At 51.7% G+C, this 25,771-nt stretch overlaps 1 protein-coding gene across 5 annotated transcripts; it reads left to right on the top strand.

Moving 5' to 3' along the window:
• Positions 1–6,712: 6,712 nt before the first annotated feature.
• LOC145337298 (uncharacterized) lies at positions 6,713–25,353 on the top strand. Of its 5 annotated transcripts, XR_013885336.1 has the most exons (10): positions 6,713–6,787; positions 8,260–8,547; positions 10,283–10,463; positions 13,730–13,836; positions 14,831–14,977; positions 17,218–17,298; positions 19,750–19,962; positions 20,244–20,387; positions 23,126–23,277; positions 24,474–25,353. XR_013885336.1 is itself a non-coding variant. In XM_080182094.1 (9 exons), the coding sequence occupies exons 2-8, from the start codon at positions 8,341–8,343 to the stop codon at positions 20,361–20,363; spliced, it is 1,056 nt and encodes a 351-aa protein (XP_080038220.1). In that variant the 5' UTR covers positions 6,713–6,787; positions 8,260–8,340; the 3' UTR covers positions 20,364–20,387; positions 23,126–23,769. The 5 variants fall into 5 exon arrangements, 4 of the variants coding, with proteins under 4 accessions (XP_080038220.1, XP_080038223.1, XP_080038222.1 ...); XM_080182094.1 differs by lacking the exon at positions 24,474–25,353 and having other exon boundaries at positions 23,126–23,769; XM_080182097.1 differs by lacking the exons at positions 23,126–23,277; positions 24,474–25,353 and adding an exon at positions 23,026–23,099.
• Positions 25,354–25,771: the final 418 nt, after the last annotated feature.

Genomic DNA, 25,771 nt, shown 5'->3' with positions numbered 1-25,771 from the left:
CCCTCCCTATCCCACACATCCACACCCCCCCCCACCGATCTCCTCCCTTGTGACTCCCTCCAAGCCTCCTCTCCCTTCTCCACCTGGACCCCAGACTGGGGGTGGGGGGCGGTGGGGGGGAGCCATGCCAAGATCCGCTGACCGCGGGTGGGATTTTCTGGTCAAGGGGTGAGTGTGGTTGGAAAATGGCACCCTGAGTTTTAGGAAGTAGAAACCCAGGTGAGTGTCAGACAGTCTGTGTGCAGTTCCTCTGTCGGTAGCAAAATCTTTCGGAGCGCTGGCCCTTTGTCAGATCACACTCTGGAGGAACTGGCCAGCAACTCTTCAAGATGCAACATCTTCCCAAATGAAGGGCAGATGTCTCACCTTTTCAACACTCATAAGAGGATAATACAGCGGCAGGACTGTGAGAGCTACAAGGATGTGTTCAGAATCAGAATCGTCACGGTCCAGGAGGCCATTTGGCCCATTGTGTCTGCACTGGCTCTCCAAACCAGCAATGTGACTTAGTGCATTCCCCTGCCTTTTCCCCCTTACATTGTTTTTAATTAAATAATCCTCCAATACCCTTTGAACGCCTCGGTTGAACCTGCTCCAACCACACTCCCAGACAGTGCATTCCAGATCCCAACCACTCATTTTGTGAAAAGGTTTCACACACTTACATGCACACAACTCACACTCTCTCACACTCACACACACAGTCTCTCTCTCACACACACTCATACACACTCTCTCTCTCACACACACACTCTCTCTCACACACACTCATACACACTCTCTCTCTCACACACACACTCTCTCTCACACACACTCATACACTCTCTCTCTCTCACACACACACACTCTGTCACACACACTGTCTCTCCCTTGGCTCTTGTCCTAATAAACATCATTCCTCCACACATCCACTGATTTGCAAGAATCCACAAAGCGATAGAGAAAGTTCACAATGCCACCGTCCCTGCTAAACCATGCTGATCTATTCAGCTCACCCAAAGTATGACTCCCGCCAAGACAGCCAGTCCGGAAAAACCCTCCCACGCAGGACTTCAATGCAGATTCCCCCGGACAAATAATGGGAATCATTGGACACGACAAGCAAGTACCTGGTCTCAACCCCAGCCCAATAATCCTACCCTTTAGAACTGAGGGTGAGGAGAAATTTCTTCACCCAGAGGGTGGGGAATGTGTGGAATTCACTCCCACAGAAAGTAGTTAAGGCCAAAACGTTGTGTGATTTCAGGAAGAAATTAGATTTCGTTCTTGGGGCTAATGGGGGAAGGTGGATCAGGATATTGAACTTGATGATCAGCCATGATCGTAGTGAATGGTGGAGCAGGCTTGAAGGGCTGAATGGCCTCCTCCTGCTTCTAGTTTCCATGTAGGCTTTGATGTATGTCTGCATGTATGTAGCATATCATAGAAGTGTCCAATGCACAGACTCAGCAGAGGCCCCAACACAGCAGGACTGGAAAAACCTGCTTTGTGAAAGAAATTAACTGCTCTTTCCATCTATCCTGCCACCTTCAATGATCTCTGCACACGTACACTCAGCTCCCCCATTTAAAGTTTATTTATTAGTGTCACAATGAAGCTTACATTAACACTGCAATGAAGTTACTATGAAAATCTCCTAATCGCCACACTCCAGCGCCTGTTCAGGTACAATGAGGGAGAATTTAGCATGGCCCAACGCACCTAACCAGCACGTCTTTCATACTCTGGTTGGAAGCCGGAGCACCTGGAGGAAACCCACGCAGACACAGGGAGAATGTACAGACAGTCACCCAAGCTGGGAATTGAACCCGGTCCCTGCTGCTCTGAGGCAGCAGCGCTAGCCACAGTGCCACTGTGCCACGCCAACTCTTGGGGGTGTTCCTGTACTCCCTTTAAGGATTTCATCTAAAACTAGGCTTGTACCAGTTAGAGTTTAGAAGAATGAGGGGAGATCTCATTGAGACGTATAAGATGATGAATGGGATGGATAGGATAGAGGTGGAGAGACTCTTCCCGCTCAGAAAGGACAGTCGGACTAGGGGGCACAGCCTCAAGATAAAGGGGGGGCGGTTTAGAACAGAGTTGAGGAGGAACTTCTTCACTCAAAGGGTGGTGAATCTCTGGAATTCTCTGCCCGTTGAAGTGGTGGAGGCTGCCTCGCTAAATATTTTTAAGAAGCGGGTTGATGGGTTTTTGATAAGAGAGGGGATTAAGGGTTATGGGGAGAGGGCGGGAATGTGGAACTGAGCCACGACAGATCAGCCATGATCTTATTGAATGGCGGGGCAGGCTCGAAGGGCCAGATGGCCTACTCCTGCTCCTATTTCTTATGTTCTTATGTTCTTATCCCTTATGTTGTATTATCTCCCAATGTTCTTCCAACCAGGATGCATCACCTCACACATGAACTTCTGCCGCCTCTCTGCTCACTCCACTAATTTGTCTATGTCCTTTAGAAGGTCTACCCTGTCCTCACAGTTTACAACACTTCCAAACTTTGTATCATCCACAAACATTGAGACTGCCCTCTGCACACCAACATAAATCAGGAGACTGATTTATATTAGTGTACAGAGGGCAGTCTCAATGTTTTGGGGTGGCATGGTAGCACAATGGGTTAGCATTGCTGCTTCACAGCTCCAGGAACCTGGGTTCGATTCCCGGCTCGGGTCACTGTCTGTGTGGAGTTTGCACATTCTCCCCGAGTCTGCGTGGGTTTTCTCTGGGTGCTCTGGTTTCCTCCCACAGTCCAAAGATGTGCAGGTTAGGCTGATTGGTCGTGCTAAAATTGCCCTTAGATATGTAGGTTAGAGGGATTAGTGGGTAAGTATGTAGGGAGAAGAGAGTAGGGCCTGGGTGGGATTATGGTCGGTGCAGACTCGATGGGCCAAATGGCCTCTGTCTGTGCTGTAGAGTTTCTAACTGGACTGCAGCATTGGACAGGAGCTATACTGCTTCCCAATCACATCCACATCAATAGGCGTTTTTGTGGACGTAGAAGGGAGTCGCGGATGGTGGTTTGTCTCCCTGGGGCTGGGATCCGGGATGTCTCTGGGCGGGTCCCAGACATCCTGAAAGGGGAGGGTGAGGAACCGGAGGTAGTAGTACATATAGGTACTACTGATGTAGGTAAGAAGAGGGAGGCACTCGTGAAAAAGGACTATAGGGAACTGGGTAGGCAGCTGAGGAAGAGAAAAGCAAAGGTAGTAATCTCAGGATTGCTGCCTGTGCCACGGGAGAATGAGGGAAGAAATGAAATGAGGTGGAGGGTGAATGCGTGGCTGAGGGACTGGTGTAGAGGGCAGGGATTTCGGTTCCTAGATCACTGGGACCTCTTTAGGGGTAGGTGGGACCTCTATAGTAGGGACGGGTGGCACTTAAATACCAGGGGGACTAGTATCTTGGCGGGAAGACTGGCTAAGGCTACTGGGGGGACTTTAAACTAGAAAGGATGGGGGGAGGGAACTGTGTTGGGGAATCTGGGACGGAGGAGGTTCGCTCCCAGGTAGGGGAGGACCGCAGGCAGTATGGGAGGGAGGTTAGACAGGTGGTGGAGATGGGAAATGCCCAGACTGAGGGGCTGAAGTGTATATATTTTAATGCAAGGAGTATAGTGAATAAGGTAGATGAGCTTAGGGCGTGGATAGCTGTTTGGGATTGTGATGTGGTGGCCATTACGGAGACTTGGATGTCTCAGGGACAGGACTGGGTACTTCAGGTGCCAGGCTTCAGGTGCTTCAGGAAGGACAGGGAGGGTGGCAGAAGGGGTGGTGGCGTGGCACTGTTGATCAGGGATAGTGTCATGGCTACAGAGAAAGAGGATGTCGTGGAGGGATTGTCTACAGAATCTCTGTGGGTGGAAGTTAGGAACAGCAAAGGGTCGAAAACTTTGCTGGGTGTAATCTATAGGCCGCCCAATAGTGACAGGGAAGTTGAAGTGCAAATAGGGAAACAGATTCTGGAGAGATGTTTTAATAACAGAGTTGTCGTGATGGGAGACTTCAATTTCCCAAACATCGACTGGAATATCCCTAGGGTAAGGGGTATAGATGGGGAGGAGTTTGTTAGGTGTGTTCAGGAAGGTTTCCTGACGCAGTATGTGGACAAGCCTACGAGGGGAGAGGCTGTACTTGACCTGGTACTGGCGAATGAACCAGGGCAGGTGATGGATCTTTCGGTAGGAGAGCATCTTGGATATGGTGACCATAATTCTATCTCCTTCACAATTGCGTTGGAACGAGATAGGATCAGGCAGGCTAGGAAGGTGTTTGTCTGGGGTAAGGGGAGATACGAAGAAGTCAGGAAGTTACTTGGACAAATAAACTGGAAGGAGGCGTTCTTAGGGAAAGGTACCGAAGGAAGGTGGCAGATATTCAAGGAATGTGTGTCTGGAGCTCTGAATGACAACGTTCCGATGAGACGAGGGGGTTTTGGTGGGTCGAGGGAACCGTGGTGCACAAAGGATGTGTTGAACCTAGTCAGGAAGAAAAGGAAGGTGTACAAGAGGTTCAGGGAATTAGGAGATGTTAAAGATTTTGAGGAGTATAAGGACTGTAGGAGGGAACTTAAAAGGGAAATTAGGAGAGCCAGAAGGGGTCATGAGAAGACCTTGGCGGGTAAGATTAAGGAGAATCCCAAGGCCTTCTATAAATATGTGAAAGGTAAAAGGATGAGAAGAGAAGGGATAGGACCTATAAAAGGTGAGGGGGGAAAGGTTTGTGTGGAACCAGAAGAAATGGCGGAGGTGCTTAACGAGTACTTCGCCTCAGTATTCACGGTGGAAGCCAATCTGGGAGATTTTGTTATGGATTTGCAGCAGATGGAAAGGATTGAGTACGTGAATATTAAGGAGGAGGATGTGTTGGAACTTTTGAATTCTATCAAGGTAGATAAGTCGCCGGGACCAGATGGGATGTACCCCAGGATACTGTGGGAGGCGAGGGAAGAGATTGCAGAGCCCCTGGCGATGATCTTTGCGTCGTCAATGGAGACGGGAGAGGTTCCAGAGGATTGGAGGATTGCGGATGTAGTTCCTATTTTTAAGAAAGGGAACAGAGATAGCCCGGGAAATTACCGACCGGTGAGTCTGACCTCAGTGGTTGGTAAGCTGATGGAGAGGCTTCTGAGGGACAAGATTTACGAACATTTGGAGAGGTTTGACATGATCAGGAATAGTCAGCATGGATTTGTCAAGGGCAGGTCGTGCCTTACAAGCCTAGTTGAGTTCTTCGATAATGTGACTGAACACATTGACGAAGGAAGTGCCGTGGACGTAGTGTACATGGACTTCAGCAAGGCGTTTGATAAGGTCCCCCATGCAAGACTTCTTGAGAAGGTGAGAGGGCATGGGATCCAAGGGCCTTTGGCCTTGTGGATCCAGAACTGGCTTGCCTGCAGAAGGCAGAGAGTGGTTGTGGATGGGGCTTTTTCTGAATGGAGGTCAGTCACCAGCGGAGTGCCTCAAGGATCTGTTCTGGGACCCTTGTTGTTTGTCATTTTCATAAATGACCTGGATGAGGAAGTGGAGGGATGGGTAAGTAAGTTCGCTGATGACACGAAGGTCGGTGGTGTTGTGGATGATCTGGAAGGATGGCAAAAGTTGCAACAGGACATAGATAGGATGCAGGACTGGGCGGAGAAGTGGCAGATGGACTTCAACGCGGATAAATGTGTAGTCATCCATTTTGGCAGAACCAACGGGATGAACGAGTACACTATCAAGGGCAGAAGTCTGAGTAGTGTTGAGGAGCAGAAGGATCTTGGGGTCCGGGTCCACAGGACTCTTAAATCGGCCTCGCAGGTGGAGGAGGTGGTCAAGAAGGCGTATGGTGTACTGGCCTTCATTAATCGAGGGATTGAGTTTAGGAGTCGGGAGGTAATGCTGGAACTTTATAAGACCCTTGTCAGGCCTCATTTGGAGTATTGTGCGCAGTTCTGGTCGCCTCACTATAGGAAGGATGTAGAAGCTATTGAAAGGGTGCAGAGGAGATTTACAAGGATGTTGCCTGGACTTGGAGGCATGCCTTATGAAGTTAGGTTGAGGGAGCTGGGACTCTTTTCCCTGGAGAGACGAAGGTTGAGAGGCGACCTGATAGAAGTTTACAAAATGTTGAGAGGAATAGATAGGGTGGATTCTCAGAGGCTATTTCCCCAGGTTGAAATGGTTGCTACGAGAGGACACAGATTTAAGGTGCGGGGAGGGAGGTTCAGAAGTGATGTTAGGGGTAAGTTTTTCACTCAGAGGGTGGTGAGTGAATTGAATCGGCTGCCGTCAGTGGTGGTGGAGGCGAACTCGCTGGGGTCTTTCAAAAGACTTCTGGATGAGTATATGGGGTTTAATGAGATTGAGGGTTATAGATAGGTCTGTAGGTTGGTAGGTGATGTGATCGGCGCAACTTGTGGGCCGAAGGGCCTGTTTGTGCTGTAGTGTTCTATGCTCTATGTTAATAGAACCACATCAGCCCAGGCATGGGGCCACAGTGCGCACGCGCAGTGTGGGACCAAGTGGGACCCGACCTGCGCATGCGTCGAGTAACTCTCACGTTTACCTCTTGGTGCGCATGTGCTTGACCGTCAAGGGCGGGGCTTATACATGAGCTCGCATGCGCATTAACCGGTGGCTAGAAAGGCAGACATGCGCACAAGGTCAAGCCCCCCCCCGAGGGAGGAGTACGCATGCGCATTAAGTGGAGCGGAGTCTCCTGTCCGCATGCGCAGAACGCCTGCCCACGGAGCGCGCCCTCGTCTGACAACGGCCGGTTGCCAAGGAAACGGCTTCGGACAGAAGGTCAGTGACTCCGGACAGAGGGTGAGGGTCAGTGAGTGCGGACAGGGGGTGAGGGTCAGTGACTCCGGACAGAGGGTGAGGGTCAGTGAGTGCGGACAGGGGGTGAGGGTCAGTGAGTGCGGACAGAGGGTGAGGGTCAGTGACTCCGGACAGGGGGTGAGGGTCAGTGACTCCGGACAGAGGGTGAGGGTCAGTGAGTGCGGACAGAGGGTGAGGGTCAGTGACTCCGGACAGAGGGTGAGGGTCAGTGAGTGCGGACAGAGGGTGAGGGTCAGTGACTCCGGACAGGGGGTGAGGGTCAGTGAGTGCGGACAGGGGGTGAGGGTCAGTGAGTGCGGACAGGGGGTGAGGGTCAGTGAGTGCGGACAGGGGGTGAGGGTCAGTGAGTGCGGACAGGGGGTGAGGGTCAGTGAGTGCGGACAGGGGGTGAGGGTCAGTGAGTGCGGACAGGGGGTGAGGGTCAGTGAGTGCGGACAGAGGGTGAGGGTCAGTGAGTGCGGACGGGGGGTGAGGGTCAGTGAGTGCGGAAGGGGGGTGAGGGTCAGTGAGTGCGGACGGGGGGTGAGGGTCAGTGAGTGCGGACGGGGGGTGAGGGTCAGTGAGTGCGGACGGGGGGTGAGGGTCAGTGAGTGCGGACGGGGGGTGAGGGTCAGTGAGTGCGGACGGGGGGTGAGGGTCAGTGAGTGCGGACAGAGGGTGAGGGTCAGTGAGTGCGGACAGAGGGTGAGGGTCAGTGAGTGCGGACAGAGGGTGAGGGTCAGTGAGTGTGGACGGGGGGTGTCTGTCGCACAGAAATACAGGTTGTGGTATTAATGTCTCTGTCCCTGATGTCTCTCTCTCTCACACACAGAAATACAGATTGTGGTATTAATGTCTCTGTCCCTGATGTGTCTCTCTCTCTCTCTCTCACACACAGAAATACAGGTTGTGGTATTAATGTCTCTGTCCCTGATGTCTCTCTCTCTCTCTCACACACAGAAATACAGATTGTGGTATTAATGTCTCTGTCCCTGATGTCTCTCTCTCTCTCTCACACACAGAAATACAGGTTGTGGTATTAATGTCTCTGTCCCTGATGTCTCTCTCTCTCTCTCTCACACACATGCAGAAATACAGATTGTGGTATTAATGTCTCTGTCCCTGATGTCTCTCTCTCTCTCTCACACACACATGCAGAAATACAGATTGTGGTATTAATGTCTCTGTCCCTGATGTCTCTCTCACACACATGCAGAAATACAGATTGTGGTATTAATGTCTCTGTCCCTGATGTCTCTCTCACACACATGCAGAAATACAGGTTGTGGTATTAATGTCTCTGTCCCTGATGTGTCTCTCTCTCTCTCACACACAGAAATACAGGTTGTGGTATTAATGTCTCTGTCCCTGATGTTTCTCTCTCACTCACACACAGAAATACAGGTTGTGGTATTAATGTCTCTGTCCCTGATGTCTCTCTCTCTCACACACAGAAATACAGGTTGTGGTATTAATGTCTCTGTCCCTGATGTCTCCGCACACTGGTCTTGCTCTGTGCCACACACAGGGGTGAGATGGCACGTCGGAAGCTGCAGGAGGCTATTTTGGCAGCTGAAGAATTGCGCCTTGTTGATGAGCCGTGCGAGAATCAGGATGTTTACACGGAGCTGTGTGTCCGACAGCGTATGTTCCTGAGCAAGGATGCAGCAGGAATCTACAGTGTCCGCTTCTCTCCTGATGCCCAGCACTTAGCTGTTGGGTTTGGAAATGGCGCTGTTCAGGTAGGGCTACATGGACAGGACATGTGCCAGGTACAGAGACATGGAGTGCGTTGATGCTCTGTATATTGTTAAATTGCTGGATGAGTAACCCAGAGTCCCTGAACGATGCTCGCATGGGTTTACATTCTACCACTGCTGCAGGTGGAACTTCAATTCAATTCATAAATCTGGATTATAAAGTTTCTCTCAGTGACGATGAAACTAACACAGATAGTCAGGAAAACCCGTCTGGTTCATTAATGTCCGTTAGGGAAGGAAATCTGCCATCCTTACCCGGCCTGGCCTACATGTGACTCCAGAGCCCCAGCAATGTGGCTGACTTGGTAATGACTGAGCAAACTGCACAACTCAAGGGTCATTAGGGATGGGCAATGCGGGGTGGCGGCGCTGCATAGCTGCGCAGCAGGGTGGCGGTGCTGCATTACAGGACCATGGCTGCGTTACAGCACTGTAGTAGCCCCTTTGGCCCATCATTTCTGTGCTGGTTGCAACCAATGGGAATTGACCAGTTCTTTAATAAACCAGCCATGTTTCATTTACCTTCCTTGTTAATTTTCTCCCTGCGCTGTGCACAGTGGGTTAGCGCTGCTGCCTCACAGTGCCAGGGACCCGGGTTCCATTCCCGGTGACACAGTGGGTTAGCGCTGCTGCCTCACAGTGCCAGGGACCCGGGTTCCATTCCCGGTGACACAGTGGGTTAGCGCTGCTGCCTCACAGCTCCAGGGACCCGGGTTCCATTCCCGGTGACACAGTGGGTTAGCGCTGCTGCCTCACAGCGCCAGGGACCCGGGTTCCATTCCCGGTGACACAGTGGGTTAGCACTGCTGCCTCACAGCGCCAGGGACCCGGGTTCCATTCCCGGTGACACAGTGGGTTAGCACTGCTGCCTCACAGCGCCAGGGACCCGGGTTCCATTCCCGGTGACACAGTGGGTTAGCACTGCTGCCTCACAGCGCCAGGGACCCGGGTTCCATTCCCGGTGACACAGTGGGTCAGCGCTGCTGTCTCACAGCGCCAGGGACCCGGGTTCCATTCCCGGTGACACAGTGGGTTAGCGCTGCTGCCTCACAGCGCCAGGGACCCGGGTTCCATTCCCGGTGACACAGTGGGTTAGCACTGCTGCCTCACAGCACCAGGGACCCGGGTTCCATTCCCGGTGACACGGTGGGTTAGCACTGCTGCCTCACAGCGCCAGGGACCCGGGTTCCATTCCTGGTGGCACAGTGGGTTAGCGCTGCTGCCTCACAGCGCCAGGGACCCGGGTTCCATTCCCGGTGACACAGTGGGTTAGCACTGCTGCCTCACAGCGCCAGGGACCCGGGTTCCATTCCCGGTGGCACAATGGGTTAGCGCTGCTGCCTCACAGTGCCAGGGACCCAGGTTCAATTCCCAGCTTGGGTCACTGTCTGTACGGAGTCTGCATGTTCTCCCTGTGTCTGTGTGGGTTTCCTCCGGGTGCTCCGGTTTCCTTCCACAGTCTGAAAGACGTGCTGGTTAGGGTGGATTGGCCGTGCTAAATTCTCCCTCAGTGTAACCCGGACAGGTGCTGGAGTGTGGTGACTGGGGGATTTTCACAGTAACTTCATTGCAGTGTTAATGTAAGCCTGTTTGTGACACTAATAAATAAACTTTTATCTTTCCCTTCAATTCACTGACAGACTCTTGTCTGCATCTTTCTGTTTGTGGATCTGTCTAACTTTCCGTCTCTCTTCCCCTTACCTGTTGTTTATCCCAGTTGCTGAATGCACAGACCGGTGTAATTGTTGCCGAGCTGTCCCCTGGACACCGGACACGGCAAGCTGTGACCGCGATGAATTATTATCCGAAACACCCCAACATCCTGGTGACTGCGGGAGCTGACGGCATCATAACCATTTATAACACAGACACAGGCTGGCCAGTGATTGAGATAAAGGGTACAGTATGATGTGCGCCGCTGTGATTCTGGCCCCAGGCGCGCATGAGAATTATTGAGAAAGTTATGGTCTTTCACTCAGTTTACACTCCCCATTGCTCTGTACATACCCGGTGTTGGTAGGTCACCAGAGACTACAGGCTCCAGCCCAGTATTATCTCCACTCTGGGTCAGGGACATATGGCTGGGGCCTCCTGTTATAATTAGTCTCAGGTGAAATTTCCCCAAAAGTTGTTGGTTCCGGTGTAGTTGATTCTTTGAACCAGGTATTCTGTGGTTTTGGAGAGGCTTTTCACTTCTGGTTCCAACTGCAATCCATTTTTTACTGGCTGGTTGACTTCCACAGTCAGAGAGAGAGCGTTGCACCCCTCCCCCCATCACCATAAACACGCACGCACAAACATTTAACTCCCTTCTTCACGTATTCCAACTTGAAACCCACGACTGGGTCCAGGGAGGCAGTTACACCCGAGGTCTGGGAGATGCGATGGCCGTTATGCCCCTTTGTCTTTGGTAATCGATCAGCCCAGTGGCACAGTGGTTACAGTGCCAGGGACCCGGGTTCCATCCCCATTGACACAGTGGGTTAGCACTGCTGCCTCACAGCACCAGGGACCCGGGTTCCATTCCCGGTGACACAGTGGGTTAGCACTGCTGTCTCACAGCGCCAGGGACCCGGGTTCCATTCCCGGTGACACAGTGGGTTAGCACTGCTGCCTCACAGCACCAGGGACCCGGGTTCCATTCCCGGTGACACAGTGGGTTAGCACTGCTGCCCCACAGCGCCAGGGACCCGGGTTCCATTCCTGGTGACACAGTGGGTTAGCACTGCTGCCTCACAGCACCAGGGACCCGGGTTCCATTCCCGGTGACACAGTGGGTTAGCACTGCTGCCCCACAGCGCCAGGGACCCGGGTTCCATTCCTGGTGACACAGTGGGTTAGCACTGCTGTCTCACAGCGCCAGGGACCCGGGTTCCATTCCAATTCCTCGGGTCACTGTCTGTGTGGAGTTTAGACGTTTTCCCCATTGACTGTGTGGTGCTCCAGTTTCCTCCCACAGTCTGAAAGACGTGCTGGTTAGATGGATTAGCCATGCTAAATTGTCCCACAGTGTACCCAAACAGGAACCGGAGTGTGGCGATTAGGGGAATTACATTGCAGTGTTAATGTAAGCCTACTTGTGACAGTAACAAATAAAGAAACTCAATCTTTGGATGTTTTTACACGTAGCTAGTCTGGGAACGCAGCGAGGGGTTCTGTCGTCTCTCACTAGAGAAACATCTTGCAGACGTTCCTGTCAGTGGCTACCTACGTCCTGGCTATATTTGGGGTTTGTGTCCAATTTAAAATATAAAACTCAGGTCTTTTTATAGTCAATGTTTTTACACATTTTTTACACAGAGAGTAGTGGATGCCTGGAACTCGCTTCTGGGGGAGGGAGTGGAAGCAGATACGATAGTGGCTTTTAAGGGGCCTCTTGACAAATCCATGAATAGGATGGGAATAGAGGGATATGGTCCCCGGAAGGGTAGGGGGTTTTAGTTCAGTCGGGGGGCAGCATGGTCAGTGCAGGATTGGAGGGCCGAAGGGCCTGTTCCTGTGCTGTAATTTTCTTTGTTCATTGTCTCAGTATAAAGTTCCCTGTTTTCTCTCCATCATTGTGGCTCTCTGTATCTGATAAGAACATAAGAAATAGGAGCAGGAGTAGGCCATCTAGCCCTTCGAGCCTGCCCCGCCATTCAATAAGATCATGGCTGATCTGTCATGGCTCAGTTCCACTTTCCCGCCCTCTCCCCATAACCCTTAATCCCCTCTCTTATCAAAAACCCATCAACCCGCGTCTTAAAAATATTTAGCGAGGCAGCCTCCACCACTTCAACGGGCAGAGAATTCCAGAGATTCACCACCCTTTGAGTGAAGAAGTTCCTCCTCAACTCTGTTCTAAACCGCCCCCCCTTTATCTTGAGGCTGTGCCCCCTAGTCCTACTGTCCTTTCTGAGCGGGAAGAGTCTCTCCACCTCTATCCTATCCATCCCATTCATCATCTTATATGTCTCAATGAGATCTCCCCTCATTCTTCTAAACTCTAACGAGTACAAGCCTAGTTTATTCAGCCTGTCCTCATAACTCAACCCCCTCAACTCCGGTATCAGCCTAGTAAACCTCCTCTGCACTCCTCCAAGGCCAAAATATCCTTGGGTAAGTGCAGCGACCAAAACTGCACACAGTACTCCAGCTGCGGCCTCACCAATGCCCTATACAGCCGCAGCAAGACCTCCCTACTTTTATATTCAATCCCCCTCGCTATGAAGGCCAGCATCCCATTCGCCTTCCTGACCACCTGCTGCACCTGCAAGCTGGGTTTTTGCGACTCATGCACAAGGACCCCGAGGTCCCTCTGCACCGTCGCCTGCTGCAGTTTTTGGCCACGTAAGTAATAGTCCTTCCTACCATTATTCCTACCAAAGTGGACCACCTTGCACTTGCCAACATTAAATTCCATTTGCCAGTTCCTGGCCCATTCGCCCAGCCTATCTAGATCCTTCTGCAGACTCTCCACACCCTCCACGCAATTTGCCGTTCCACCAATCTTGGTGTCATCAGCAAATTTCGACACCATACACTCTGTTCCCTCCTCCAGATCATCTATATAAATGGTAAATAGCTGAGGCCCCAGCACCGACCCTTGGGGCACTCCACTAGTCACCAACCGCCAATCCGAATAGCACCCATTGACCCCCACTCTCTGCCTCCTATTTGACAGCCAATCCTCTATCCATGCAAACATCCTACCCCCAACTCCATGCCCCCTAACCTTCTGCAATAACCTCTTGTGAGGCACCTTATCAAACGCCTTCTGAAAATCAAGAAACACCACATCCACCGGCTCTCCTCTATCCACCGCCCTAGACACATCCTCATAGAACTCCAATAAATTCGTCAGACACGACTTCCCCTTAATGAAACCGTGCTGCGTCTGCTCTATCAAACAATTCTCCTCAAGATGCCTCGCTATTTTCTTGATCACGGATTCTAACATTTTTCCTACAACAGACGTTAAACTAACTGGCCTATAATTCCCTGCCTTTTGCCTGCCACCCTTCTTAAACAACGGCGTAACATTAGCCGTTTTCCAATCTTCCGGCACTTCCCCAGAATCCAGCGAATCTCAGTACCTTCCTCTTTCCCCACATTCTCACTGCAGTTTACATTGTGCCAGGAATGTGTTATCTTCACACAGTGTTCTGTTCCGATCTTTCCCCAGAGGAGGAGAATGAGATTCATGCCCTGGATTTCTGCTCCGATGGGAATATCTACGCAACAGCTGGCAGGGATCGTCACATCCGACTGTATGACAGCAGGACCAGCCAGGTGATGTTTAATTAGATTTGATCTAATTTATTTTAATTTTGATTTGATTTATTATTGTCATGTGTATTCAGATACAGTGAAAAGTATCGTTTCTTGCGCACTATACAGACAAAGCATACCATTCATAGAGAAGGAAAGGAGAGGGTAGTGTTACAGTCACAGCGAGGGTGTAGAGAAAGATCAGCTTAATGTGAGGTAGGTCCATTCAAAAGTCTGACAGCAGCAGGGAAGAAGCTGTTCTTGAGTCGGTCGGTACGGGACCTCAGACTTTTGTACCTTTTTCCCGATGGAAGAAGGTGGAAGAGGGAATGTCCGAGGTGTGTGGGCTACCACAACCCAGGGGTCTTGCGTATTCCGTGTGTTTTACTACCTCAGGGCTGTTCCCATCCTTTGCTCACGATCAAAGGGTCTGTCCTGAAGCTGGCCCCGTGGATTCAGGGAAAACCTTCCATTAAAGGGATCTGTTCTCTGCTGACAGAGGCAGTGGGATAGAAATCTCTGGGAAAGAGCTGGGAACGCGGTCATCGACAGCCAGGACAGGAGTGGGCCAAATGGCCTGTTGGAGTTTACACATTACATATTCTCTATCCATCTGCTCCTTCACAAGTCCTGCTGCTGTTTGGTTTGGAATAGGAGGGTGATTTATTCTGAGCTCAGTGTGTTTCTGTTCTGTCTGTGATTGGGGGAAGGTACTTTGGATCACACACAGGGATGGTTATTATCTTCTTCACCTTGCCAGAGAGATAATCAGATTAATGATAAGGAAGGGCTCCCATTGTCTCTGCCTTCATGTTGACAGAGTTAACAGGTAGTGTTGGTTCAGGACCGAAGGAGAAAGGAAATCAGTCATCGTTCTCCCCCTACTCCAGAGTGATCCCTGAATCTGACCCTGAACTGCGGGAGGAATAGCAGAAACCCACTTTCTAGGCATTATTCCTCATTCTCTTCTCTCTCCCAGCCTGATCCTTGCTTCTTCCCGTCTTGTCTCTGACAGATAGCCAAAGTATTCGAAGCTCCGGACTTCAAGAGCAGCGACGATCTCACGCTGATGAGCGGTCACTCCCGTCGCATCTTTGCTCTGCGATTCCACCCCGAAGAGTGTCACATCTTCCTGACCGGGGGCTGGGACAACTCCATCAAGGTACGGCTCCATCCACTGTCCAGTACCGGTGGGATCTATCCACTGTCCAGTACCAGCAGGAGGGGTGGGGATCTATCCACTGTCCAGTACCGGTGGGATCTATCCACTGTCCAGTACCAGCGGGAGGGGTGGGGATCTATCCACTGTCCAGTACCGGTGGGATCTATCCACTGTCCAGTACCAGCGGGAGGGGTGGGGATCTATCCACTGTCCAGCGGCGGGGGGAGGGGTGATCTATCCACTGTCCAATGGCAGTGGGGACGTGATCTATTCACTGTCCAATGGCAGGGGGGCCGTGATCTATTCATTGTCCAATGGCAGGGGGGCCGTGATCTATTCCAGTCCAATGGTGGGGGTGGGGGTTGTGGAGGGGTGTGGGGTGTGAAGCAGCTGAATGTGCCCCTCACAGCAGAATGATTCACTGAGTCACTGTGGTACTGAGCAAGGGGATATTAGCATCGCTCACTCAGAGGTAGGTCATAAGGAACACCTTTAGGTTGAGAGGCAGAGAGGGTTAGGGAGGGAGCTCCAGAGCTTTGAACCCAGGCCATGACCACATAGGATGGAGTGATCTAAAGGCTCAGGAGACTGGAGTTTGAGGAGTGCAGAGATGACGGAGGGTTGTGAGGCTGGAGGAGATTACAGAGATAGGGAGGGACGAGGTGCGGGTGCAGCATGGAGTCCAGGCGAATGGAATGCTCTCCTTTGTTACGAGAGGAACTGAACATAAAATGAAGGGTGTTAGGCTTCTGTTTGGTGCAGGGTGGGGAGGGGGGTGATCACTTTCTCGTGTTGTCACTGGACTGTGATCCAGAAACCCAGGGCAATGCTGTGGGAATCTGGGTTTGTATCCCACCACTGCAGATAGAGACGTTTAAATTCAGATTTAAGATATCTGGAATCTTGTAAAAACCCATCTGGTTCACTAATATCCTTTAGGGAAGGAAATCTGCCGTCCTTACCCGGTCTGGCCTACACGTGACTCCAGAGCCCCAGCAATACCCCTCGGAAATGACCAAGTGAGACACTCAGTTCAAGGGGCAATTAGGGAATGAATATAAAAGAATAATATCCAGGGCAATGGTGAGACTGCATCTGAAACACTGGGTCCTTGGACAAGGAGGGATGTAAATGGAGGAGGTTCAGAGAGGGTTTAGTAGATTGATACTGGGGGGAGTGGGTTGTCTAATCAGGGCGCAGACTGAGCTGCTTCTTACTGGAGTTTAGAAGAGTGAGGGGTGACCTGATCCATGTTTATAAGATGCTGAACATCTTGACAGTGTGAGTATGGAAAGAATATTTCCCCTTGTGGGGAGAGCCCAGAATCGGGGTAATAAAATTGGGAGGGTCACTCTTTTAGGACAGCAATGAGTGGGCTGTGTGACTTTGGAACCCTCTGCCTCAGAAGGGAGATGGAGGGGGGGTCTCTGAATATCGTTAAGGCAGAGGTAAATGTATTCTTGTTGGGAAGATTATTGGAGGGGGAGGGGGTGGCTGCAGCGGTGTGGTGGGACAGATGGATAAATAGGGAATGTAGAACTCAATACAAACCAATCAGCTGAGACCTTATTGAATGGTGGAACAGGTTCGAGAGGCCGAATGTCCTACTTTTCCTCCTGTTAAGGTCAGACGCTTCCTAGAACCCGCTGCGGTCCCTGAGGTGTAGGTACTCCCACAGTGCTGTTAGGGAGGGAGCTCCAGGATTTTGACCTAGTGAAGGAACTGCCAATGTATTTCCAGGTCGGGATGGTGAGTGACTCGGAGGGGAACCTCCAGGTGAGGGTGTTCCCCAGGTATCTGCTGCCCTTGTCCTTCTGGATGGTAGAGGTGGTGGGTGTGGAAGGTGCTGCGTAAGGAGCCTTGGTGAGTCACTGCGGGGCATCTTGTAGATGGTAGACACGGCTGTCACTGTGTGTGGGTGGGGGAGGGAGTGGGAAACAAACAGAAAATGCAAGAAAATCTGAGTGTGTCTGACGGCAGCTGAGAGAGAGAGAGAGAATAGAGCCAATGTCTGAGTCAGAGTCTTAGCGGAGGGAGTGAATGTTTGTAGATGTGGGACCAATCAAGCAGGGATGCTTTGTCCTGGATGGTGTCGAGGTTCACCCTCACCCTCCTGTTAATTTCTAGCCCCCCGCTATTCTTCGTCTGTACATCCACAGTATTCCTGCTCTGTGCTCTCGGTCTATCTCTCCCCATGATGGGAAACAGGGCAGTTACAGGTCACTTTTCTTCCGCTCCAGATCTGGGATAAGCGAATGGAAAAGGAAGCTCGGACTTTCATTAGTGGCCCACACATCTGTGGCCACGGCATTGACATCAAGGTGAGTGGTCAGTGGTGGAGGGGTCAGTGTGACGGGTGTGAGGGGTCAGCGTGTGTCAGTGTGACGGGCGTGAGGGGCCAGTGTGACGGGCGTGAGGGGTCAGTGTGTGTCAGTGTGACGGGTGTGAGGGGTCAGTGTGACGGGCGTGAGGGGTCAGTGTGACGGGCGTGAGGGGTCAGTGTGACGGGTGTGAGGGGTCAGAGGGGTCAATGTGACGGGTGTGAGGGGTCGGTGTGACGGGTGTGAGGGGTCAGTGTGTGTCAGTGTGACGGGTGTGAGGGGTCAGAGGGGTCAGTGTGACGGGTGTGAGGGGTCGGTGTGTGTCAGCGTGATGGGTGTGAAGGGTCAGTGTGTGTCAGTGTGACAGGTGTGAGGGGTCAGTGTGTGTCAGTGTGACGGGTGTGAGGGGTCAGTGTGACGGGTGTGAGGGGTCAGTGTGTGTCAGTGTGACGGGTGTGAGGGGTCAGTGTGTGTCAGTGTGACAGGTGTGAGGGGTCAGTGTGTGTCAGTGTGACGGGTGTGAGGGGTCAGTGTGACGGGTGTGAGGGGTCAGTGTGACGGGTGTGAGGGGTCAGCGTGACGGGCGTGAGGGGTCAGCGTGACGGGCGTGAGGGGTCAGCGTGACGGGCGTGAGGGGTCAGCGTGACGGGCGTGAGGGGTCAGCGTGTGTCAGTGTGTGTCAGTGTGACGGGTGTGAGGGGTCAGTGTGTGTCAGTGTGACGGGTGTGAGGGGTCAGTGTGACGGGTGTGAGGGGTCAGTGTGACGGGTGTGAGGGGTCAGTGTGTGTCAGTGTGACGGGCGTGAGGGGTCAGTGTGACGGGCGTGAGGGGTCAGTGTGACGGGCGTGAGGGGTCAGCGTGACGGGCGTGAGGGGTCAGTGTGTGTCAGTGTGACGGGTGTGAGGGGTCAGCGTGTGTCAGTGTGACGGGTGTGAGGGGTCAGCGTGTGTCAGTGTGACGGGTGTGAGGGGTCAGTGTGACGGGCGTGAGGGGTCAGCGTGACGGGCGTGAGGGGTCAGCGTGTGTCAGTGTGACGGGTGTGAGGGGTCAGTGTGTGTCAGTGTGACGGGTGTGAGGGGTCAGAGGGGTCAGTGTGACGGGTGTGAGGGGTCGGTGTGTGTCAGCGTGACAGGTGTGAGGGGTCAGTGTGTGTCAGTGTGACAGGTGTGAGGGGTCAGTGTGACGGGCGTGAGGGGTCAGTGTGACGGGCGTGAGGGGTCAGTGTGACGGGCGTGAGGGGTCAGCGTGACGGGCGTGAGGGGTCAGCGTGACGGGCGTGAGGGGTCAGCGTGACGGGCGTGAGGGGTCAGCGTGTGTCAGTGTGACGGGTGTGAGGGGTCAGTGTGTGTCAGTGTGACGGGTGTGAGGGGTCAGAGGGGTCAGTGTGACGGGTGTGAGGGGTCGGTGTGTGTCAGCGTGACAGGTGTGAGGGGTCAGTGTGTGTCAGTGTGACAGGTGTGAGGGGTCAGTGTGACGGGCGTGAGGGGTCAGCGTGACGGGCGTGAGGGGTCAGTGTGTGTCAGCGTGACAGGTGTGAGGGGTCAGTGTGTGTCAGTGTGACAGGTGTGAGGGGTCAGTGTGACGGGTGTGAGGGGTCAGTGTGACGGGCGTGAGGGGTCAGCGTGACGGGCGTGAGGGGTCAGTGTGTGTCAGCGTGACGGGCGTGAGGGGTCAGCGTGACGGGCGGGAGGGGTCAGCGTGTGTCAGCGTGACGGGCGTGAGGGGTCAGTGTGACGGGCGTGAGGGGTTAGCGTGAGGGGTGTGAGGGGTCAGTGTGACGGGTGTGAGGGGTCAGTGTGACGGGTGTGAGGGGTCAGCGTGTGTCAGTGTGACGGGTGTGAGGGGTCAGCGTGTGTCAGTGTGACGGGTGTGAGGGGTTAGCGTGGGTCAGTGTGACGGGTGTGAGGGGTCAGCGTGTGTCAGTGTGATGGGCATGAGGGGTCAGTGTGTGTCAGTGTGACGGACTCTCAGCTACTCAGACAGTCCGAGGGGACTGATAGGATCCACAAGCAGGTGTCTGTGCTGTTATTGGAGCTGTTCTTTCAGGAAGTGGATTACTCAGGCAGGATTGTTGAAGATTTTTCCCCATTTATTCATTGACAGAACGTGGGGGTCGCTGGGCAGGGCCATCGCTCATTGCCCATCCCTCATTATCCCTTGAGAAGGTGGTGGGTGAGCTGCCTTCCTGACCTGCTGCAGTCTCACCCACTTTACTGTGAGAGAGGGGTGAGGCCAGAACAACCTGAGCTTCTGCTGGAATAAGGATGAAGTTTCTGAGCGTGGTGTGGACCCTGTGTGAGAAAAGCAGCAAGAGGGAGAGAGAGAGGGAGGAAAGCTAGAGAGAGAGTAAGATAGAGGCGGAGAGAGGGAGAGTGTGAGGGCAGGACGGTGTAAAAAGCTATGGGGAATGAGCAGGAATATCTAACGCCAAAATCCTGTGCACACTTTCAGGATAACTGGATCTTGACGGGATCTTGGGTGGCCCACAACGCTCTGAAACTGTGGGATTATCACAGCTTGAAGCTGGAGAAAACCATTCCCTTCCTGCACCGTACGGGACAAAGCGAGTTTCTCTACACAGCTCGCTTCTGTAACAGTGAGGTGGTCATCGCAGGAGGGAGTGGCACCCACAGTGCGCATGCTATCAACTACAACACCAATCAGGTAAAGAGACAGCCAGAGACCTGTGAGTGTGGGGTCGCTGCCAGAGGGGGAATTGCCAGAGGAATGGGTCACTCTGGGGGTGCTGCCCAGAATGATAAATCGCTGCTGGAAGACCGGGTGGGATCGGCAGAGAGACAAATCAGGAGGCGTGGGTGTTGTGGGGGAGAGGAGGGGTGGGAGCTGGGTAACCTGAGGTAAAATACAATTTAAAATACAGCTGTCATCAATATGTAACGGTTAGTATAGCAGGTACCCCGCTAATAACTGTTCCCATTCTGCAGGACCTTGGTGAGATTTCACTGGGAAGGAACGCTGTACAGGCGGTGGATACAGTTCTCGATGGAAAACTAATTGCCGTGGGTGGAATCAATGGAAACCTGCACACTGCCACTCTCTGTTAGACTGGGGAATATCTGTGTACCGCGGTGAGTGTCAGACTGGGGAATGTCTGTGTACCGCGGTGAGTGTTAGACTGGGGAATGTCTGTGTACCGCGGTGAGTGTTAGACTGGGGAATGTCTGTGTACCGCGGTGAGTGTCAGACTGGGGAATGTCTGTGTACCGCGGTGAGTGTTAGACTGGGGAATGTCTGTGTACCGCGGTGAGTGTTAGACTGGGGAATATCTGTGTACCGCGGTGAGTGTTAGACTGGGGAATGTCTGTGTACCGCGGTGAGTGTCAGACTGGGGAATGTCTGTGTACCGCGGTGAGTGTTAGACTGGGGAATGTCTGTGTACCGCGGTGAGTGTCAGACTGGGGAATGTCTGTGTACCGCGGTGAGTGTTAGACTGGGGAATATCTGTGTACCGCGGTGAGTGTCAGACTGGGGAATGTCTGTGTACTGCGGTGAGTGTCAGACTGGGGAATGTCTGTGTACCGCGGTGAGTGTCAGACTGGGGAATGTCTGTGTACCATGGTGAGTATTAGACTGGGGAATGTCTGTGTACCGCGGTGAGTGTTAGACTGGGGAATGTCTGTGTACCGCGGTGAGTGTTAGACTGGGGAATGTCTGTGTACCGCGGTGAGTGTTAGACTGGGGAATATCTGTGTACCGCGGTGAGTGTCAGACTGGGGAATGTCTGTGTACTGCGGTGAGTGTCAGACTGGGGAATGTCTGTGTACCGCGGTGAGTGTCAGACTGGGGAATGTCTGTGTACCGCGGTGAGTGTTAGACTGGGGAATGTCTGTGTACCGCGGTGAGTGTTAGACTGGGGAATGTCTGTGTACCGCGGTGAGTGTCAGACTGGGGAATGTCTGTGTACCGCGGTGAGTGTTAGACTGGGGAATGTCTGTGTACCGCGGTGAGTGTTAGACTGGGGAATGTCTGTGTACCGCGGTGAGTGTTAGACTGGGGAATATCTGTGTACCGCGGTGAGTGTCAGACTGGGGAATATCGGTGTACCGCGGTGAGTGTTAGACTGGGGAATATCGGTGTACCGCGGTGAGTGTTAGACTGGGGAATGTCTGTGTACCGCGGTGAGTGTTAGACTGGGGAATATCGGTGTACCGCGGTGAGTGTCAGACTGGGGAATGTCTGTGTACCGCGGTGAGTGTTAGACTGGGGAATGTCTGTGTACCGCGGTGAGTGTCAGACTGGGGAATATCTGTGTACCGCGGTGAGTGTCAGACTGGGGAATGTCTGTGTACCGCGGTGAGTGTTAGACTGGGGAATGTCTGTGTACCGCGGTGAGTGTTAGACTGGGGAATGTCTGTGTACCATGGTGAGTATTAGACTGGGGAATGTCTGTGTACCGCGGTGAGTGTTAGACTGGGGAATGTCTGTGTACCGCGGTGAGTGTTAGACTGGGGAATGTCTGTGTACCGCGGTGAGTGTTAGACTGGGGAATATCGGTGTACCGCGGTGAGTGTTAGACTGGGGAATGTCTGTGTACCGCGGTGAGTGTTAGACTGGGGAATATCGGTGTACCGCGGTGAATGTTAGACTGGGAGAATCTCCACCATAGACTGCCCCAACCCACAGTTCATTACTAAACACTCAAGCCATGGATGCAGAATTAGATTCATAGAGTCATTGAGATTTACAGCACAGAAACAGGCCCTTTGGCCCAACTTATCCATGCTGCTGTTTTTTAAACCCCTGAACTAGTCCCAGTTGCCCGCATTTGGCCCATATCCCTCTGTACCCATCGTACCCATGTAACTATTTAAATGTTAAAAGGCAGAATTATATCCGCCTCTACTACTACCTCTGGCAGCTTGTTCCAGACACTCACCACCCTCAGTGTGAAAAAATTGCCCCTCTGGACAATTTTGTATCTCTCCCCTCTCACTTTAAACCTTTGCCCACTAGTTTTAGACTCGCCTACTTTTGGGAAAAGATATTGACTATCTAGCTGAAATATGCCCCTCATTATCTTATAGACCTCTATAAGATCACCCCTCAGCTCTGGATGAAAAAGTCTATCCAACCTTTCCTTATAACTCAAACCATCAAGTCCCGGTAGCATCCCAGTAAATCTTTTCTGCACTCTTTCAGAACTGTACACAGTATTCCAAGTGTGGCCTTACCAATGTCTTGTACAATTTCAACAAGACATCCCAACTCCTGTATTCAATTTTCTGACCAATGAAACCAAGCATGCCGAATGCCTTCTTCACCACTCTGTCCACCTGTGACTCCACTTCCAAGGAACTATGAACATGAACCCCTAGATCTCTTTGTTCTGTAACTCTCCCCAACGCCCTACCATTAACTGAGTGAGTCCTGCCCTGGTTCGATCTACCAAAATGCATCACCTCTCATTTATCTAAATTAAACTCCATCTACCATTCGTCAGCCCAGTGGCCCAACTGATCAAATCCCATTGCAATCCAAGATAACTTTCTTCACTGTCCACTATACCACCAATCTTGGTGTCATCTACAAACTTGCTAACCATGCCACCTATATTCTTATCCAAATCATTAATATAAATGACAAATAACAGTGGGCCCAGCACTGATTCCTGAGGCACACCGCTGGTCACAGGCCTCCAGTTTGAAAAACAACCCTCTACAACCACCTTCTGGCTTCAGTCAAGAAGCCAATTTTGTATCCATTTAGATCCCTCACCCTGGATCCCATGAGATTTAACCTTATGCAACAACCTACCATGTGGTACCTTGTCAAAGGCCTTGCTAAAATCCCTGAACATCCTCCCCAGGGCACTGGACACTGTGAGAGTGGGAAAACCTCTGTGTACCGATGGAGAAAGCTGCAGTATCTGGAATCCTACTGGAGGGATTCGCTGTCGAAAGTGGAGGTGCCTCTCAGCCCGATCTGGTTCCTGGGGAAACATTGCTGGTGTCGGTTGCTGTAAGTGTCAGTGTGAAATCGGGAAGTCCCAGCACAATTCCGGTTGCCAGCTCGAGTTAAAGCCCTGGAGAAATTGTCTTTATAGAGTAACACCTGCCTGTGCCACACTCTCTGCACTTACTGAAGTCCGAGATTCTGCTGTACTGAGGGACTGATGACACAGTGTCAATAATCCTGAGTCACTTCAGATCAACTTGATATCTTCACCCTTACCCACAACTGGCATGGCCACTCTTAACCCAACCAAATGGCCGCTCCATCCACATTTCCACCTCACCCATAACCAACATGGAACACCCCCCACCTCGATATACAACCAGCTACCCCTTAACTGGCTTGGCCAACATCCCACCTGTAACCAACATGGAACCCCCTCCCCCCACTCCCCACCCCGCAACTGGCATGGCCGCTCTTACCCCAATGAACATGGCCGCCCCATCCACATTTCCATTCTTCACCCACCTGTGACCAATGTGGCAACATGGACCCCCCCCCCCCGACACACAACCAGCTGCCAACCCCTAACTGGCATGGCCAACCCCTCTGCCCCTCACCTGTAACTGGTCACCTACCTGCAGCTTTTAGGATAGAGTTGAAGTGAAATGGAGGGACCATCCCCTTATTCCTTTAGTGTAAAGAGAGAGAGAGAGGTGCAGAACTGATGGATTACCAGAATGTGAGACCATTCCTATTTCACTCTGCTGAATGTGACCAGAAAAATGTTCAGCTGATAAAGTTTCCAATAAAATTGCTGTTTTATCACCAACTCTGTGTGCTGCAGTCTTCCTTCAGTTCAGTTCTGATATTCAGATATCAGAGCAGAAACTCCAGAGTTTAAAACCACTATAGCTCAACAGACTTTCTGTTGTAGCATTAGTGCAAGAATAAGGTCCAGCAGTGATTCTATTGGCTCACTAGGAAGATTTTCTCAAAACAAACTTTATTTAACTTTGTTAAACTAAAGCAAGTGAATTAGCTTCATTTTAATCAACTGAAATGTTTAAACATGACAAGATATAGTTCTTAACTGCTAATCTATCTCTATTAGTTCTGATTCAAGCAATATTCCTCTTATTGACTTAAACCCCTCTTCAAAATCAGTTAGCAACCCCCCCAGGTTTATGTGCTTGTAATTGTTAACAGTCCTGGAGCCTTTTGAACACCTTTATATATAAAGCTATTTACCATTTATATAGATGATCTGGAGGAGGGAGCCGAGTGTAAGGTGTCGACATTTGCTGATGACGCAAAGGTAAGTGGAAAAGCAAATTGTGCGGAGGGTGTAGAAAGTCTGCAGAGGGATCTAGATAGGCTAAGCGAGTGGGCGAGGACCTGGCAGATGGAGTACAATGTTGGCAAGTGTGAGGTTATCCACTTTGGCAGGAATAATAGTAGAAGGGATTACTATTTAAAGGGAGAAAAGCTGCAGCATGCTACGGTGCAGAGGGACCTGGGGGTCCTTGTGCACGAGTCGCAAAAACCCAGTCTGCAGGTGCAGCAGGTGGTCAGGAAGGCGAATGGGATGCTGGCCTTCACAGTGAGGGGGATTGAATATAAAAGCAGGGAGGTCTTGCTGCAACTGTACAGGGCACTGGTGAGGCCGCAGCTGGAGTACTGTGTGCAGTTTTGGTTGCCGCACTTGCGCAAGGATATTTTGGCCTTGGAGGGAGTGCAGAGGAGGTTCACTAGGCTGATACCGGAGTTGAGGGGGTTGAACTATGAAGACAGGCTGAATAGACTGGGCTTGTACTCGTTAGAGTTTAGAAGGATGAGGGGGGATCTTATTGAGACGTATAAGATGATGAAGGGGATGGATAGGGTAGAGGTGGAGAGGTTCTTCCCTCTGAGAAAGGACAGCAGGACTAGAGGGCACAGCCTCAAGATAAGGGGGGGGGCGCAGTTTAGAACGGAGTTGAGGAGGAACTTCTTCACTCAAAGGGTGGTGAATCTCTGGAATTCTCTGCCCATTGAAGTGGTGGAGGCTGCCTCGCTAAATATATTTAAGACGTGGGTAGATAGGTTTTTGGTAGGCAAGGGGATTAAGGGTTATGGGGAGAAAGTGGGAAAGTGGAACTGAGCCACTTCAGATCAGCCATGATCCTACTGAATGGCGGGGCAGGCTCGAGGGGCTAGATGGCCTGCCCCTGCTCCTAATTTTATGTTCTTAAAGAGAGAGAGAAAAACCTGTCTTTTTACTGTCCCAGACTGCAGCCTCCAGAGAGAGAGAGGGAAAGACATCTCTTGCTGCTTTTAGGACCAAGCAGAAACTGACTGCTTTTTCTCTATAAACCTAGCTCGGTTTGTTAACACATGACTGTCTAGTCAATCAACCTAATCAAAACCCTAACAGAAGATGCTGGAACATCTCAGTAGGTCTGACAGCATCTGTGAGGAGAGAATAGAGTCAATGTTTTGAGCTCATCCAGACTGGAAACGTTAGCTCTATTCTCTCTCCACAGCTGCTGCCAGACCTGCTGAGATTTTCCAGCATTTT

The sequence above is a fragment of the Carcharhinus amblyrhynchos genome, unplaced genomic scaffold (assembly GCF_965287045.1).
Source record: "Carcharhinus amblyrhynchos unplaced genomic scaffold, sCarAmb.v2.hapA scaffold_45, whole genome shotgun sequence".
NCBI lineage: Eukaryota > Metazoa > Chordata > Chondrichthyes > Carcharhiniformes > Carcharhinidae > Carcharhinus > Carcharhinus amblyrhynchos.
This window is presented reverse-complemented; position numbering and strand designations above follow the sequence as displayed.